Source organism: Bidens hawaiensis, unplaced genomic scaffold, assembly GCF_021521415.1.
Source record: "Bidens hawaiensis isolate Kalapana, Puna unplaced genomic scaffold, B.hawaiensis_p1.1 tig00001299_1, whole genome shotgun sequence".
NCBI classification, from domain to species: Eukaryota; Viridiplantae; Streptophyta; class Magnoliopsida; order Asterales; family Asteraceae; genus Bidens; species Bidens hawaiensis.
In genome coordinates this window covers 1731169-1749329 of record NW_027491074.1, presented here as the reverse complement: position 1 = coordinate 1749329, position 18161 = coordinate 1731169, and the positions used below count along the sequence as shown (strand labels likewise).

At 32.0% G+C, this 18161-nt stretch overlaps 1 protein-coding gene across 1 annotated transcript; it reads left to right on the top strand.

Moving 5' to 3' along the window:
• Positions 1 to 59: 59 nt before the first annotated feature.
• LOC143571000 (protein indeterminate-domain 7-like) lies at positions 60 to 17502 on the top strand. The gene is made up of 3 exons (XM_077056518.1): positions 60 to 270; positions 1153 to 1549; positions 16563 to 17502. The coding sequence occupies exons 1-3, from the start codon at positions 84 to 86 to the stop codon at positions 17383 to 17385; spliced, it is 1407 nt and encodes a 468-aa protein (XP_076912633.1). The 5' UTR covers positions 60 to 83; the 3' UTR covers positions 17386 to 17502.
• Positions 17503 to 18161: the final 659 nt, after the last annotated feature.

The window sequence follows — 18161 nt, the reverse complement described above, 5'->3', positions numbered from 1 at the left end:
ATTACTTAAATATTGTTGCAACACAGAAGACTTTATAAAGCTTACATCTTTTGTTTCCAAACTATATTTGTTTGTATTTCAGTATGTCAAATGTCTCAGCAGATGAACGAGGAAGCTTCTCTTCAGGTAATACTAATACTGGTGCTGTTGTTGAAGAAGGTCAACAAAGACTGCCACCAGTAGTCAACTCTACAGATTTTGGATCCACTTCTCAAGACCTTGTTCAAGATTCATCTAAGAAGAAGAAAAGATCCTTACCAGGAACTCCAGGTAATTAGCTTTCTTCCCAATTCATTTCTGTTACTATAATCTCTCTCTCGCACACAGACTAGAGAGCAAGCATTAAAAAACATAATAAGCAATCTATTAATCATCATGCTATCATATTTTGAATATATGATTGTGATTTTGTGCTAGATTTATCTACTCTATGACCATTGAATGCCAAGGAGTTGGAAATAAGCTAATGATTTTTGTTAATAAAAAACATGTGGAATATACTAAGAAAGCTAGTAAATGAATATTTTATTAATAAGTTTGTACACAAAATTCAAATAAAGAATTTTGTTTCATGACTTATAAAATACATATCATGAAATTGTCCAAACCTATTAGATCAGAAATCCATGACAGCCATCACCACTTTGGTGGGATGGTAAAGGCTTTGGCCTTTGGGTGAAAGGTTTAGGGTTCGATTCTTGGTATTGACGGTATAATGTAAATAGTAGGAGGAAAGCTTGAAAAAAAAAAAATCCATGACAGAAATGTTAGATAGGGGTCAAATAAGAAAAGGGAGATTCAATTATTGGTTTATGGATTGCAATAATTGGAGTTCTTTTACCCCTTATCTTTTCTCTTCTACTTTTGTTTTTTGCTGCTTGAAGTAATTACACATACATGTGTACTGCTCCTATCAAATAGTTACTTTTGTTTTTTGCTGCTTGAAGTAATTACACATACATGTGTACTGCTCCTATCAAATAGTGTTTGGGAGTTGGGTGGGGTGGTTGATGTATACACTTCACAGTGCATGTATAAATTATTTTAATTTCTTCTTTAATGCTTATCCTAGATCCATTTTTCTTGGGACATGTTCCAAATCTTTTCTTGAGATGCAACAATATTATTTATGTATTTGTGATCAAATAACAGATCCGAATGCCCAAGTCATTGCGTTATCGCCAACAAGTCTAATGGCTAAGAACAAATACGTGTGCGAAATTTGCAACAAGGGTTTCCAAAGAGATCAAAACCTACAACTGCATAGGAGGGGACATAACTTGCCATGGAAACTTAGACAACGAACCGGTACTAAGATAATAAAACGTGTGTACATATGTCCTGAACCAACATGCGTCCATCACAATCCGGCTCGTGCACTGGGTGATCTAACCGGGATCAAGAAACATTATAGCCGAAAACATGGCGAAAAGAAATGGAAATGTGAGAAATGTGGCAAAAGATATGCTGTACAATGTGATTGGAAGGCTCATTCCAAAATATGTGGCACCAAAGAATACAAATGTGACTGCGGTACCATCTTTTCCAGGTTCACCTCACCTCAATATCTCTTAAGTTTTATTTTAATAAATATTATATTTACATATAGGGATGAGATCCGGTATAAATGAAATTAACCTACTAAACGTATAACCATTCAAAAACATATACACACACTATCAATTATTATTACTCTACAATTTTAAACCAGAGTAATTACACTACAAAAAATAAAGTAATAATAATTACTTTAGTGTTAATATAAATATGATAGTTATTTGTACGCTTAGCACGCTAAATCTATTTGTATTTGAGCTTAACATAATTATATAAACAAATTTATATATGATTAAAAAAGGAAGAAGTTTTAGAACGTTTCTGAAATTTTAAACAACCTCATGATCATGGCACATCGTTTTCTTCGACAATATGAAAATGATAAGCAACCGTGAAGAGGTAGGTCCCAGCAGAGCCCAGTTGGACCCGCAAGACTCACCTCAAAAAGGGACGTCTGCGCAGTTGAACCCGCAAGACTCACCTTCAACAGGGACGTCTGCGCAAAGGTTAAACTCGCAAGACTCGCCTTGAAGAGACGTATGCGCAGAAACCAACTGGATCCGCAGGACCCACCATGCTCAGAGACGTGACGTCCTTACGCGCAGTACGCAAGCTGTTCCCGCAGGAAAAGCCTCCCAATGGTCGACGTACTCCGCCTGTTCCCGCAGAAACGGATACTAGCCATCAGGGAAGGCTACCCGCGCAGCAAGGTTACACGCACAAGGCACTTAACTCTTAAATAATTCAGTAATGTCACCTGAAGGAGTGAGCAAGCCGGGAACACTCCCGCACAAAGCCGGGAACAATCCCGCACAAATGAGCCAGTCCGTACGATACTGGAGGATCTTTTGTACTGTACCTGACGAGGTATGGACAAAAGATCTGACCAAAGATACGACAGCTCACTGACAACAGTATGACGAGCAGCACACTCTTGTACTGTATGTCACTATCAGCTGCTGCCTACTCACCAACCTGTCGGAGGACGTGCATAGCCTCAAGATCATGAACAGAAGACATGTTTTGGATGTAAAGAAGAACGATTTCAGGAGAATGCTCGACAGAAAAGTTAGAGTATTCGCCGGAAATCGTTTAGAAGAAGAAGATAGGTGAAACTGTGAGTTGAGATGCAACCTCTCCTCCCTTTATATACTCATCGCAATGAATGCGATGAATTTAATGCGGAAGAGAGAGGAAAACACTGGTGCAATGAAACTATGACACGTGGAAAAAGCAAGCTGGCAACAGCTGTTGACAGGACGCGTGCCGTAAACTTCGCGGCCATGCGCCCGAAAACTCGCGCCCACGCGCCTGAAAAAGCGTCTGGAATGACCTTATACTGTCACGTCGCCATAACTTCCTGCACGTCCTGACACTGCCAGAAGAAACCGTCGGACGACATTTCAACAGTTTGGACTGTTCTTATCCTTTCACCAACTCTTCGAATTTCAAAAAGATTCAAAGAGATTCAAAAGTAAGCGGGACTATACCCCTTACCTTGGCAACCAAGTAACTATAAGACAGGTGCGAGTACAGTGTTTAGGCAAAACCCTTCACATACTTAGCACCTGCAGGGAATTGAAGCCAAGAATACCTCGGCAACCAAGTAACTATAAGACGGGTGCGGGTACAGTGTCAAGGCAAAACCCTTCACATACCTAGCACCCGCAGGGAATTGAAGCCAGGAATACCTTGGAAGTAAAGTAACTATAAGACGAGTGCGGGTACAGTGTCAAGGCGAAACCCTTCACATACCTAGCACTCCGCAGGGAATTGAAACCAAGAAGGATCTTCTGGGCCATGCTTGCGGAGACGGGAATAACATCCCCGCATAGCGGGAACGTCGAGAACTAGATTGTTTGAAGCTCCAAGATGGAATTGGTTGTTTTAACATAATTGATCACTATGTTCAAAACTACCAAAACCTCATGGAGAATCTACACAAGTGGAACTCAACGCTCCTGACTTGCGAGGAGGTTACAGACCTACCCGCATCATACCCAAAGATCAAGCAGAAAAGTCGGGAATTTCTGCACGTGACATTAGGACTTCCGCGGGAAGAATCCCCATGGAAAACCCTAAAACTAAACCCTTTTCAAAACCCTTTGCTTAAGTCCAAAAGTTCACCTCACTTATTAACAATTCATGAGAAGAACATTGGACTGGGGGGACTTGAAGAGGTAGGTCCCAGCAGAGCCCAGTTGGACCCGCAAGACTCACCTCAAAGAGGGACGTCTGCGCAGTTGAACCCGCAAGACTCACCTTCAACAGGGACGTCTGCGCAAAGGCTAAACTCGCAAGACTCACCTTGAAGAGACGTCTGCGCAGAAACCAACTGGATCCGCAGGACCCACCATGCTCAGAGACGTGACGTCCTTACGCGCAGTACGCAAGCTGTTCCCGCAAGAAAAGCCTCCCAATGGTCGACGTACTCCGCCTGTTCCCGCAGAAACGGATACTAGCCATCAGGGAAGGCTACCCGCGCAGCAAGGCTACACGCACAAGGCACTTAACTCTTAAATAATTCAGTAATGTCACCTGAAGGAGTGAGCAAGCCGGGAACACTCACGCACAAAGCCGGGAACACTCCCGCACAAATGAGCCAGTCCGTACGATACTGGAGGATCTTTTGTACTGTACCTGACGAGGTATGGACAAAAGATCTGACCAAAGATACGACAGCCCACTGACAACAGTATGACGAACAGCACGCTCTTGTACTGTATGTCACTATCAGCCGCTGCCTACTCACCAACCTGTCGGAGGACGTGCATAGCATGCAGTTGGTGGAACAGGAATAGTACACAGCCGGCCTGGTCACTATCAGCCGCTGCCTACCCACCAACCACCAGCATGGCACGTGCGTAGCCCACAGTTGGCAGAACAGGAATACTATTCAGCCGGCTGTACCTGCTTGGAAACCTACATTCGGCTATAAATACTCCAACACCTTGAAATGGTATGGAGACATTACATTACATTACCTTATCACATCTTATCTTTTCTAGCAATCTCTTAATATACACTTATATTCAAGAGCAATCTAGTCTGATTCTCACACCGGAGGGTGGTCACAAGGATGTACCCCCCCCCCCTTCTAAGTGACGAGCTCACGGTGTCTGTTTTGCAGGTCACCAGAAGAACCATCTTTGCCGGACATAACCCCTCGTGGGAAACATCTATTTAGCCCCCAGATTATCCGTAATCTGACCGGGGTCGATTAGTGTTTCTTCAAACCAGCTAGAATAATATTTCTTATCAATGTCGACTGCTGATTGAAGTTGAAGTCCGTTTTTTAGTATATATTTAATTTCTAGTTTATCTACCTGCTTACGATTAAAAAAGCAAACAGTGTCATGAATCTTGTGAAGCTTTTATGTTTTTATTAATATATAGATACAATATTAATTGGAGTTGGACTAACCTAGCTTTTATATATAGTCAAATATACAAACACATTAAATGAAGACTATTCTCAAGTTCAGATTATTCTTATTGTTGTTATTATTAGTAATAGAAAAACAAATTTATTAAATGGTTTTTTTAATCCCCACCTTACTTATTTGTTAAGATTTTACTAGCTAGAATTAAATTAATGTATATGTCTACATAGTTAACTAAATGATGATATTGATTAAGAAAAGTATGGAGTGCTTATTACGTTAGTAATTAGTTTTATTATTTTAATTATATGAGACTGAAATAAATTTAGGTGTAAAGGTACCTAAGTAATGTATAGGAGTTCACTAACTAGTCGAATACAGTCATACGTGCTACGCTTTTGTCTTCATATATATGATAGCAACTAAAATGATGTGATCTGGATTGAATTTTATGGCATGCATGCATCTAAAGTCAATAAAGTAAAGTCTATATGATTATTGAGGATTTGAATAAATTTGAATTATATATAATATGAACAGTGATTTTAAATTATAACTATTAAACATTTTTAAGTTATTGAACTAGGATATACAAATATATAATCATTAATATCTTAGTTCGTAAACACGTGAGAAGTGGCATGTAAAACTCTTAAATAGGTGGTATTATTACATTTTAATGTACTATTAAATCAAAACAATGTTTTCACATGGCATTTAATTAGTATGTCTACATAGGCTTTCAACTCATTAATTTTCCATTATATAATTTTCACATGTTAATTTGAACATTAATTTTAAAATTAACTCCTAAGTTGAATAAAGTTTTAAAATAAATGTTATAATTATCATTTATTGAGTGATAAAGACAATTAATTATTTTGATTGCTATTTTTTTAAACTTTGAGACTTTGTTATTTTCTTTTTTTTTTGGATTTTTAGAAATTATTTATGAATGTTTGAACCGAATGTATGAATGTTTAGATTGAAATGGTGGTTTAAGTCACGAGTTTTGGATTAGATTGTTGCTTTATTAAACGCGCGGTTTAATAAAAATTATAATTATATCTCATTGTTACATTCATATTTTTAACATTTTATATGTTGTGTACCTAAATGTTTTATAATTTTAATAAAATTAGTTTTATAACACACAACTTATGTTACAACATCTACATGTTTACGCTTTATACTTTTCAACATATGACTTCAGCAGATGATGAAGTTTTAATTAATATGTAATTTTTGTTTCATTGTATAAGTTAGAAATATATGGCTTAACTTATAATTATATTTTAAATTGTTATTTTTTTATTTGTCTTTTGTACGTTGGGTTCTTTTAATTAAAGTAATAATTTGATAATAATAATAATAATAATAATAATAATAATAATAATGCTATATTATCTGACGTTTATAATTCATTAAAATGTATATAACACACATGCGCGCACACACACAGATATATATATATATATATATATATATAGAGTAAGGTTAAAATGAAAATCCATTTGAGTTGTGAAAACCCGCGAAAATTCTATGTAACATCGTTTTTTTTTGTTACATGTAATATATGTTGTAACATTTAATACAAAACATCAAAACATAAAAAAAATGTTTTGCTATTTTTTAACATTTTTTTACTAATTTTTATATATGTTTTCAGGAGAGAGAAAAAGTTATATTTATATTTACATTTTTTATTCACTTTAATTGTGGACCACAAGATTTAAACATTAATTAAAAACATGTGGTTGACAATGGGTTTCTAGAGTTTTCACAACTCAAATGGGTTTTTATTTTATACTTAGCCTATATATATATATACATATATATATATATATACATATATATATATATATATATATATGGGTTAGGTTCAAATAAAAAGTTTGATTTTCCTAAGAAGGCTAGGAAGGAGGGTATTTTAGTCTAATAATTTAATATCAAAACCCACTTACTTTAATCTCAAAACCCACTTAAATTAATTTCAAAAACCCACTTACATAAAACCCAATTACATCTTCACTCATCTCTTACAACCACCACCACTCCACCGCCCACCGCCACCACAACCGTCACCCACCGCCACCACCTCGCCGGAAAAGTCCGAAAAAACACTATGAAAAACACAATGAAAAAAACACAATGGAAAAATACACTATGAAAAAAAACACAATGATAAAAACACAATTGTATAACACAATGGAAAAAACACAATGAAAAATACTATTGTATAACACAATTTTGTTAAACACAATTCGGTAAAACACAATTTGTAAAAACCCACTAACTTTTTTTTAATCTTTATATTACGATATGGTACTCATATAAAAGATAAAAAGACACTCGTTATTATGGTGAATTTCTTTTTCAATAAAAACATCGTAAAAAAAAGTTATGGACGTTTTAAAATGACGGGGGAATTTGACATGTGCCTTGCATGTGAAGAGAGAAAGTCAACAAATGTGTTATTCCTTTTATGCCCTTTACCTTGTATTCACACTTGATTTCCTCATAAATTAATCTCAACCCTCCATATTCAAAATCAATGGACAAGATTACTTCTTATCCTTCCTACAAACTCTATACTTCCTATTATATATATACATATTAGGTTAAAATAAAAACCCACTTGAATTGTGAAAACTCTAGAAACCCATTCTCTATCACATGTTTTTAATTAAATATTAAATCTTGTGGTCCACAATTAAAGTTAATAAAAAATGTTAACATAAATATAACATTTTCTCTCTCCTAAAAACATATAAAAAGTTAATAAAAAATGTTAAAAAATAGCAAAACAATTTTTTTTAATGTTTCGATGTTTTGTATTAAATGTTACAACATATCTTACATGTAACAAAAAAAAAACGATGTTATATAGGGTTTTCACAACTTAAGTGGGTTTTTATTCTATACTTTGCCTATATATATATATATATGAAGTTTTATATATTTTCCGTTCGTTTATAACACGGGGTTTAACCTAGTCCTATATTAAAGGAGATGCCATTCGAGTGTGGTAAAGGTTTCGGGAAGAAGACTAGGTTCAAACCTGTCATGAGAATGCATTATTCTTTTAAATCTTAATGTAGTTTAGGGGTGAGAAATAGATCAAGGTGTCACTTATCATTTAAAAAAATATTTAGAAATGAACTTTATTTAACTAGTATTGGAAGGTAAGTGAAGATGCTAGAAGCCGCAAGGTCTCGAGTTTGAATGTGATCTTAACCGGATTTTACCCGCTTTCGGGTGACGGGATTTTCCCATAATAGGAGATAGCGAACTTGGGCTACCAGTGCTAATTGCGATCACAGATGTTCGAGGTCATGTTTTACAATTGAATTATCCTAGATAGCCGGAGTTTAATTATTGGTTGTTAAAAAAGAGACAAAAGGGTGCAAAAAAATTTGTGAGTGAACCCATTTGAGATCACTTCTCTAAAATTAATATACACACACGCATATATATATATATACACGTGTATATATATAACATTATGACTTCGATCCGTTAACAAATATTATTAACAACCCTAATCTGCAAATACTAACTGTTTATAGCTATTTGTTCGTTTAATATTGTTAAATGATTATTAAATTTTGGAACATAATGATTGTGAAATTGTATATTCCATCCACCTCAAAATTTTGAATATTTAATTAAAGTAACACCCACATTGAATTAAATATGTTTCATTTTTGTCACCGTTGTCTTTCCACGCCATCACCACATGTATGGTATATATAAGAATTTATGGGATTTATGTTTAAAAGTTATTGTGTCAAATAACATGATTTTTAATGGGTAAGGATGAATAATGTCATAAAAGAATTATGTCCAGAGCTAAAGCATGATGTTGTAATAACTAAAACATCCTTTGAAATAAACTAAATCTTATTGGCAGATATGTCATAATTAAAACATCATTTTAGATAAAAATTAGAACACTTTGATGAGTGTGGTATCCTAAATGCAAAATTCAAGTTAAAAATGATCGATTTTAAGACATATTTTTTTAAATATTAATGTATGAAAAGTCATTACTGTTTTTTAACAAATCACTACTTAATAAAAATTAACAATGTTAAGTTATTCCAAATTTCCAATATTACCTTTCCATTTATTTTCATTTAAATTTTGATCTTGTGACACTCTTATATTACTACGTGGTTTGCTTAACTTTTCATTTCCATCAAGGTATGTTCTTTTTAGCATCTTTGTCATCGTTGTTTCATTCATTTTTGCATTTTCTTTCACAAATGGTGCCTTCCCACACTTTTTACCAAATATCCTTTTTATTAAGACACGCATAACAAATTGATCATTATAAATTTTCAACATTAAGGTGTTTAAAAATAACATAATAGGGTATAAATGTTATGTGTAGTCATATCTTTTAAAACTAAAAGAAAAATATTAAGTTTTGTTTGTATTTACATACATATTCTACATATGTATAAGTGAAGGTATTTATTGGAAAATAATTCGTATCCTCTCATTCAAAGATAAACATCCTTACATATAATTACAATAGAATCTTCTATTCTAGAAATTAATTTACAACAATATTTCCTAGTTATAAGGAGATATATAACGATATATTCTAAACGTATAATATATGCTATTAGTATTGGTTATATTAGTTACAAATGTGTAAGTAAACGTGTAATAGATTAAAAACCTATGAAAATTAGTTTGATGGTTATTATATGTATATGAAGATAGCAATTTTGTATATAGAGCATACCCAATGCTTGACTTTCATAGGGTGTAGAGTGGCCAGGGGTCGGATCGCGAAGCAATCTTATGTACACAACCTCACCTGTCACATGAAGCAAAAGACTATCTAACACAGCTTGTACATTAAGTCAAGATCATAAGTAACAACCTAAAGAGTTACTCAAATGCCAACCCTCACGCATTTGAAATATACAAACTATGAAATTTTACATATGAGCTATTATAGAGATTGAAAAAAAAAAACCCAACGATTTAGGTTTATGAATTTCTTTGTTACAATAATTTAGCGTGACGTGATGAAACTCATCACCAGAAGATAATATTTAAATGCTTAATTATTGACCGGTTGTTTATGATAAACATCTCTCTCTAAAAGTTTTAATAACAAAGTCAAATTTCATCATTTTAGCGGCCAAGTGGGTGTTAAATCATTCTCAATATAACCTTCATATTATAGAGACAAAAAAAACAACACCTTTTTTTTAAGTAACTGATTAAAGCAAGTTAGTTGGCTGATTTTTAATATATTTCTTCTTTTTTTGAAATTTGTAGCAAAAATCGATTGCCAATATACGGCGGATTCGTTACATACTTGCATGATAACCTCATGAATATTCAAGATGTGTGACTCTGGATTTTATTTTGAAATATTGTTTTGTAACTAATTAGATTAAAAAACTATTACACGAGCTTAATAAAAATATTAAATTAAATAGTTAGCAAGTATTTTAAGAATTATAAATGATATTTTACAATAATATGATTAAATTACATTATTTACACATAAACTTTAATCACATCTTATCTCAAAAAATCGTTTCACAATTTTTAAATCTTAATTGCTACTATTTATTTAGTATTTTTTTTTAATTTAACATGTTACATGTGTAGTTTAATATGTAAGTTTCTAACCTAGTATGTGACATGTAGATATTAAGCAGATCGATAATATAAACATAGATGGATTTCAAATCACATAAATATTGAAAGTTTGTTATGATTAAAAACAAAAAAACAAAATTAACTTCCATAGATGGAAGTTTGTTAAAATATAATAATGAACTTTAAAAATTTAAAATAACTACATAGATATATTTATGATATATATAAACGAAAACCTTTAAAAGCTCTCTGGTTGCTCTCTAAATTCTTTTAAGCCGTCAGATTTTTTTATTTGTAAATGGGGGATTCTCATGCACTTGACCCGAATTCACGGGTATGAGTCTCACCAAACCCAAATAGCTCTTAAACGGGTTATAACATCTCATTAAATTAAAAATTAATCTTACGAAATATTTGAAACAAAAGCCTTTAAAAGCTTTCTGGTTGCTCCCTAGATTCTCTCAAGCCACCAGATTGTTTTATTTGTAAATTGAGGTTTCTCATGCATTTGACCCGAATTCACGAGTATTGGTCTCACCAAACCCAGATAGCTCTTAAACAAGTTATAACATCTCATTAAATTAAATATTAATCTTACCAAATATTTGATGTGAAAATCCTATAAAATAAGATATACTAAAAATTAATATCTGATTTTTTTTAAAAGATATTATTTATAATTAAGAAACAATTTTATAGTAAAAAAAAATAAGCGAATCATAGGTCACCAAATCCAGATAGCTTTTAAACGAGTTATCATTTATTCGTGAAACCCATTCATCATCAAACTTTAATGGAGTGTTTGGGATTCCTTATCTTTTTCCTTCTTGTAACTTATTAACTTTTATAAGTTATAAAGGTGTTGGGTAATGTGACTTTTTTAAGTTCTTAAAGAAAGAAAAAGGAGGTTTTGATAAGTTTGGAGGGAGTAACTTATCAAAAACAACTTATATAAGTCAAAAGGAGGTGCAAATAAGGAATCCCAAACATGGCCTAAGTATATCATTAACTTTCTTAGAATAAAAAAATTTAAAATCTAAAAAATAAATATTAAAAAACGAAAAATGTAAAACAACCTACAACCTAGTGTGTATATAAAGGATAAGCTTAAAATTTAAAATACAAAGGGCCATAAGATTAAGAAGCGTGAGATTTATTTAAGACCAAAATAATGAAAAAGGTATAAAAGGATTAACCCATATCTGTTGACATTTTTTCTCCGCATACAAGACACATGTCAATTCATTTTTCATTTTAAAGCGTTAATAGATTTTCATACAATAATTTATTTTAAAAAAATTCATAATAATAAAAACTTTATTTATCTTTAATATGAGTATATCATATTGCTATATAAAAACAAAAATAAAATTAGTAAAATTTTTATATATATTGTGTTATTAGTTGGTCATTGTATTTTTCAGTTAGGTTTTCTACCTATTATGTTATAGGTTCTGGTTATCGTGTCTTTCAATTGATACTCATAATAAAGACAAAAACTAAAACAAAACTTATGTCATTGTGCCTTTATGCTCGTCATTGTATCTTTTACTCATCATTGTGTATTACGCTTATTGTCTTTTGTTTGGGATTGACATATGGCATTCACTTAATTTGAGAAAAAAGAGTATTACGTTTATGTTATTGTATAATATATATTTTTCATTGTGTTTTATGTTTCAGGTCATTGTGTAATATGTATTCATCATTGTATTTTATGTATTTGATAATTTTTTGTTATTTTATCATTATATTTACATATTATGATTAAACAAGGGTGTTATTAGTATTAAAAAAACACACACACAATAATAAGTAGAAAGACACAATGGCGAAAGAAGACACAATGACAATCAAAAAGACATACTGACGTATTTTTTTTAGTTTTTATATAACAAAGTCATACTCATATTAAAGATAAAAAATAATTGTTATTATGGTGATTCTTTAAAAATATTACATGAAAAAATTATAGTCTTTTTAAAATTACGGAAGAATTGACATGTGTCTTGATTTTGAAGAGATAAAATATGTGATATTACTTTTATGTCTTTTTCACTTTGATCCTTACTTAAAATATGTGAATTAATTATGATTTATCACATTTTTTATTTTTTGAGCGTTTATAGAATAATTCAACCATATCATAGTCACGTAACTCAAAATTTAATTTGATTTCATGTTTTATATTGATTATTAAAATAATAAAAAAATCTTATTTTATATTTTAATAGGATGAGTGGAAAACAACCTTGAGAATAGCTGAAAATGTGTCTTGTAGCCGAAGTTATTTTTACTTATTAGAATAGAGAAGATATAATCATTTGATTCTAAATACTAATAAAACCTGACTTTGACGGGCTACCGTTTTTTAATTAAAATTTAAAAAAATGGTTTTAACTTAATAGAACTTTTTAAGAGTCACAAAAAGATTTCATAAAATTATGAAAAGTTATTTTGTCAACACAATATATAATGTTGGAAGATAAATCCTTTTGTATTAAGGAAAAACCTATACACTCTTCTGGTTTAAAATTCATATGAAAACTAAGAACGCAAATTAATAAAAGAATGATAATACATGTATTTGAAAACATGACGATCATAAGATATTTAAATCGCAGTTGACACAGCAAATGTTTAAAATCGAGCTGGTTGTTACCTCAAGCCGGTGTTATATTGGGTAATTATTCTGGTTACTTAATAAGAATCATGTGCTATTAAATTTTTTTAAGTAAAAATAAATAAATAAATAAATAAAAATCAATAGGCAAGAGTAGGACAACAGGCTCTTCAAATTTAAATAGTGCGATAGCCTAAACACAAGAAGTTGCCGTTCCATTTTTTTTTATAAAAAACATGTATGTATTACATTTAAAAACATAAAAATAAATAAATAAATAAAAATAATAGGCAAGAGTAGGACAACAGGCTCTTCAAATTTAAATAGCGCGGTAGCCTAAACACAAGAAGTCGCTGTTCCATTTTTTTTTAATAAAAAACATGTATGTATTACATTTAAAAACATGTTGTTTAGTAAAATAAATTACATAAATCTTATATATATATAAACGAAACCTTTAAAAGTTCTCTGGTTGTTTCATACATTATCTCAAGTCACAAGATTGTTTTATTTGTTAATAGAGATTTTTCATGCATTTGATCCGATTTCATAGGTATGAGTCTTACCAAATCCAGATAGCCCTTAAACGGTTAATATCTCATTATATTAAACATTTTAATATTACCAAATATTTAATATGAAAATCCTATAAAATAGGGATATATTAAAATTAATAGTCGATTTAAAAAAATATTATTTATAATTAAGAAACAATTTTATGTTCATACTATATATAATATAGGAGTGAGAGACCTCTTAAATTTTAAAAGGTACCAATCTTGTTGCATATTCTACAAGTAACAATATATAGAATTTTAAAAATATAGTGGTAATATAGTCGTTGCTCATTCAAAAATATTTTAAAATAATGGTCCTTCAACTTCAATTAAGTTTTGTTAATTTATTAAACGGTTACACATTTCACCCTCATTATAATCCAACTGGCCCCACGACTTTATAACAACCGTAACTTTTTCACACGTTAATATTTTTTTGGAAAAATTACACCATAAAAACGAGCATTTTATTCTCTTTAATTTAAGTATGATATTGCTATAGTTTATTAATTCTAAAAAAACTAACATGTTACTCGATTACCTGTTCTTAACGGCAATGGGTCGAGCAAGTTTGGCTAATGGTGTCGGAACGGGTTGGGGTTGGAACGGGTTAATAAAAAAAAGGGTTTATTTAGTTCATGTCAGGATGGGTTTAGATCGAAAGGGGTCATGTCAAAACGGGTTTCGGGTTAAAAACATTTTTGGGTCGGAACATGTCCGTCAAAACGAATTAGGTTAGAAAGTAGTTTATTTGAAATTACTGTACATTTCATTTTTGTTTATTGATTGTCGCCACCAGTTAGTCAAGCATCAGTTACGCAAATGACATTGTTTATACATACCGGATTGCTCGCGTATAGGCGTTGTGTGGTGTGTTTACCGGCACTTGTTACGCGCCCGATGTCACGTTAAATGCATACCACCGTCGGGTTATGCACATACCGTTGCGAGGTTACAAATGTACCAACACTGGTTGCATTTGCGCATACACCGCTGCATCGCACAGACACCTGGCTAGTAGTAAAAAGACAAGTGGGTCATGGGTCTCACCAAACTTAGATAGCTTTTAAACCGGGCTATAACGTCTTATTTATTTGTGAAACTCTTTCATCATTAAACCCTAAGTATATTATTAACTTTCTTGCATAAATAAAATTAAAATCCAAAAACATATATACATATTAGAAACGAATAACGTAAGACAACCACGTCGTACAGAGGATAAAAACTAGTTATTATATAAACATGTAAAACTTTGTAACAGAGGATAGTTAAATGAAACCTAGGTCTTTTACATATATTTTCTATTTTAACGAGATGATAAGATGATTAAAATGTGAAATAGAAGGACACATGTTCAAACCCTAGTATAACGTCCAAAATTTTAGTTTTAGTTGTTCAAAAAAATAATAATAAATAAAAAAAAATAACACAGGTTGATTAGTAAAAGACAGTTTGGCCCAATGACCTGTGTAATAGTAATAGTAATAGTAATAGGTGTTCGTTTTCTTGAAGGTTAAGGGTTAGTTTTAGTCATTCACAAAAAAAAAAAAAAAAAAGAAAAAAAAAGGTTGATTAGTAAAAGACAGTTTGGCCCAATGACCTGTATAATAGTAATAGGTGTTCGTTTTCTTGAAGGTTAAGGATTTAAATTAAACTATATATGACTCGGTTCAGTTAATATTCTTAATGAAATTAATCAATTGGTTATTAATCAATCGGTTTGATTTATTTGGTTAATTTTTCGGTTCGGTTTGATTGATTTCTACTAATAACCAAAATCAATTTTTGGCTAAAAATTTTACTTAAAAATACATAAAATGGATGCATAAATACATTAAGTGAAAGTATAAACACATGAAATAAAGATATACATGCATGAAATGCTAATATATATATATATATATATATATATATATATATATATATATATATATATATATATAATAAATGCATGAAATGACGATGTAAATACATGACATGGGTATAAAATATGAAATATATCGAATTGAGGTATAAATGATAGAAATACATGAAAAATATGAATTGTTCGGTTCAGTTCGGTTAATTTTGATAAACAGGGGGCATACAAAATAACTGATAACCGTTTTTGATTGACTCAGTTATCGTTTACTTTTGGTTCAATTTCATTGGTTTTTAGTTTAGTTCGGTTATTGCTCCACCTTAGTTCAAACCTTGCAGTGGGCGGAATATGTGAGTTTAAGATTAGAATATATATTAATTTTTTTTTAAAAAAAGCAATGCCTTTCTTAAGGGGACTTTGCTCCACCAGTATTAAGGGGTTGTATACAAATTTGTATTTGTTTTTCTATGTCATTAGGATTTCGATCAATTCCGTGGGTGACAAAATAAAAAAAGTATAAAATTTAAGCCGTTATAAAAACATGTTTTATAAACCGTTTATACTTTAAATGAACGTATCATTTTATTATAGTTACTTGATCAAAATCCTAGCTTCAATATACCCATCCTCTTATGCCAATTGTCATCTTTATAAAGCTAAATAAACTGTTCCACACATAGTCCGGATCTTTGCATTATTGTTGTTCCAATTCTTACGAATTCCTTAACCAACTGAGCTATATGATATATGATGGGGATAATTTTTTTTATACAGACGGCTATACTTGTCAAGTTCTTATAACACTAATTAATTAGAATTCTACCAGAAACGAACTATTATAATATTAAAATAACGATCGAGACTGACAAAAAGAAAAAGGGGGGTGTGTCCTTTTTGTTTGTCATAATGATTTTTAATCCTCTTTTTGATTATGTGAGTCTATACAGAAGGGACAGCTTCATAACTCATAGAGCCTTTTGTGATGCACTTGCTGAAGAGAACAACAAACTCACCCAAACCATGCAACAAGACCATCACAACGACCATGATCATCAACCCAACCAAAACATCAATCTCACAACCTCCATCACTTCACCGGAGTTTAGCCATGGATGCATGCAAGGATCCAAAATCTCATCAGAATTATTACCTTTGAACATCATGCAAGGTGGTCGCGGAAGCCTATTCGTCAACAGCCCAAGAAACGCTTCGCCTTCTTCTTTGCAGCTAGGCGGCACCACCCTCGCCTCGCCCCTCACTTCAGCCACTGCCTTGTTACAAAAAGCAGCCAAAATGGGGGCCACCTCTTGTAATGATAACAATTACAATAACAATAACAACAATAATGGGATGAGCAACTTTGTTACTACTATGGCACCTCCATCTTATGGCGGAGGTGGCACTTACCACAACAATGAGACCCTAGTTGATCAATCACAATTTTCTGGGATTTTTGGTGGTGGATTCACAAGCCTGATTCAGGAAAATTCACTATCGCGGTTTTTTAACCCTAGTATCAATGGTGAAGGGAATATTGATGGAATAGATGCGTTCGCTGGGTTAATGAACCCAAGCAAAGAGGACGTTATGAACAATAACAACAATAATGTTAGTCATAACCCTAATCCAGGATTGAATGATTCCAGAAATCCTTTATTAATGTTTAAAAAAGACGGAAATGGTGAAAACTTGACAGTTGATTTCATGGGTGTGGGAGGAATGAAACTAAGGAGTTTCAACGAGCAACATCACCAAGGGATGGAAATTTGAACCTTTTATTTTGGTAATAATAGAGCATGACATGCATAGAGAGCATTTTTAAATGTATAGACAATATAGTGCATGTCGCTCTTGTGGTGTAACATATTGTTATATTCATCGACTATACTTTTTTTTACCACATTTTGCGTAACAATGCAGACTGTTTGTTACTAACGGAAATTTTCTCACGTGGTGCAAAGGAAAACATGCATGTATTATAAAATAAAAAAAGTTTGTTTGCAACGGTGTTGAATTTAATTATACATGTGCTTCATGTAACAAAAAAACTAGTCGTGATACATGTGTACATCGATGTGAGCTATGCATTTTATGTAGGAAACCGTTCGCGTATAAAAATAAAACACTTTTAATAAAATGATTACAATACAAGGAATCAAACCTATATAGGAAAGCAAGTAAATTACAATTCGAATTACACCAGAAAAAATCAAAATTACATTACAATTGAAATAAAATAATTCAAGAAAGATGTAGAAGAAGAGTGGTGTCGTGCGCTTTGTGGCCGAGGATCGTGTTTACACGGGGCCCTTAAAATAAATTCCGGGTCTCTCCCCGTTTTGTTTCTCAGGGTACAACGGCCTAAGCAATATGTACTGCCGGGGAGGGCTCTAGCACCCGAATAGTACATTAAAGAAAATGATGAAGATGATCAAGAATGTTGGAATTCTTTAGAGAGAAAGTTGGAGAAAACACAAGAGAGAATGTGTTATTTTGTGTGTCTTTCAACCAAGGAATACCTTGGTATTTATAGTTGAAAAACCAAC

Coding starts and splice junctions, on each gene's coding strand:
- LOC143571000 (XM_077056518.1), top strand. CDS start 84: ATGTCAAATGTCTCAGCAGATGAACGAGGAAGCTTCTCTTCAGGTAAT. Junction 271..1,152: donor ATCCTTACCAGGAACTCCAG/GTAATTAGCTTT, acceptor ATCAAATAACAG/ATCCGAATGCCCAAGTCATT. Junction 1,550..16,562: donor TGCGGTACCATCTTTTCCAG/GTTCACCTCACC, acceptor GAGTCTATACAG/AAGGGACAGCTTCATAACTC.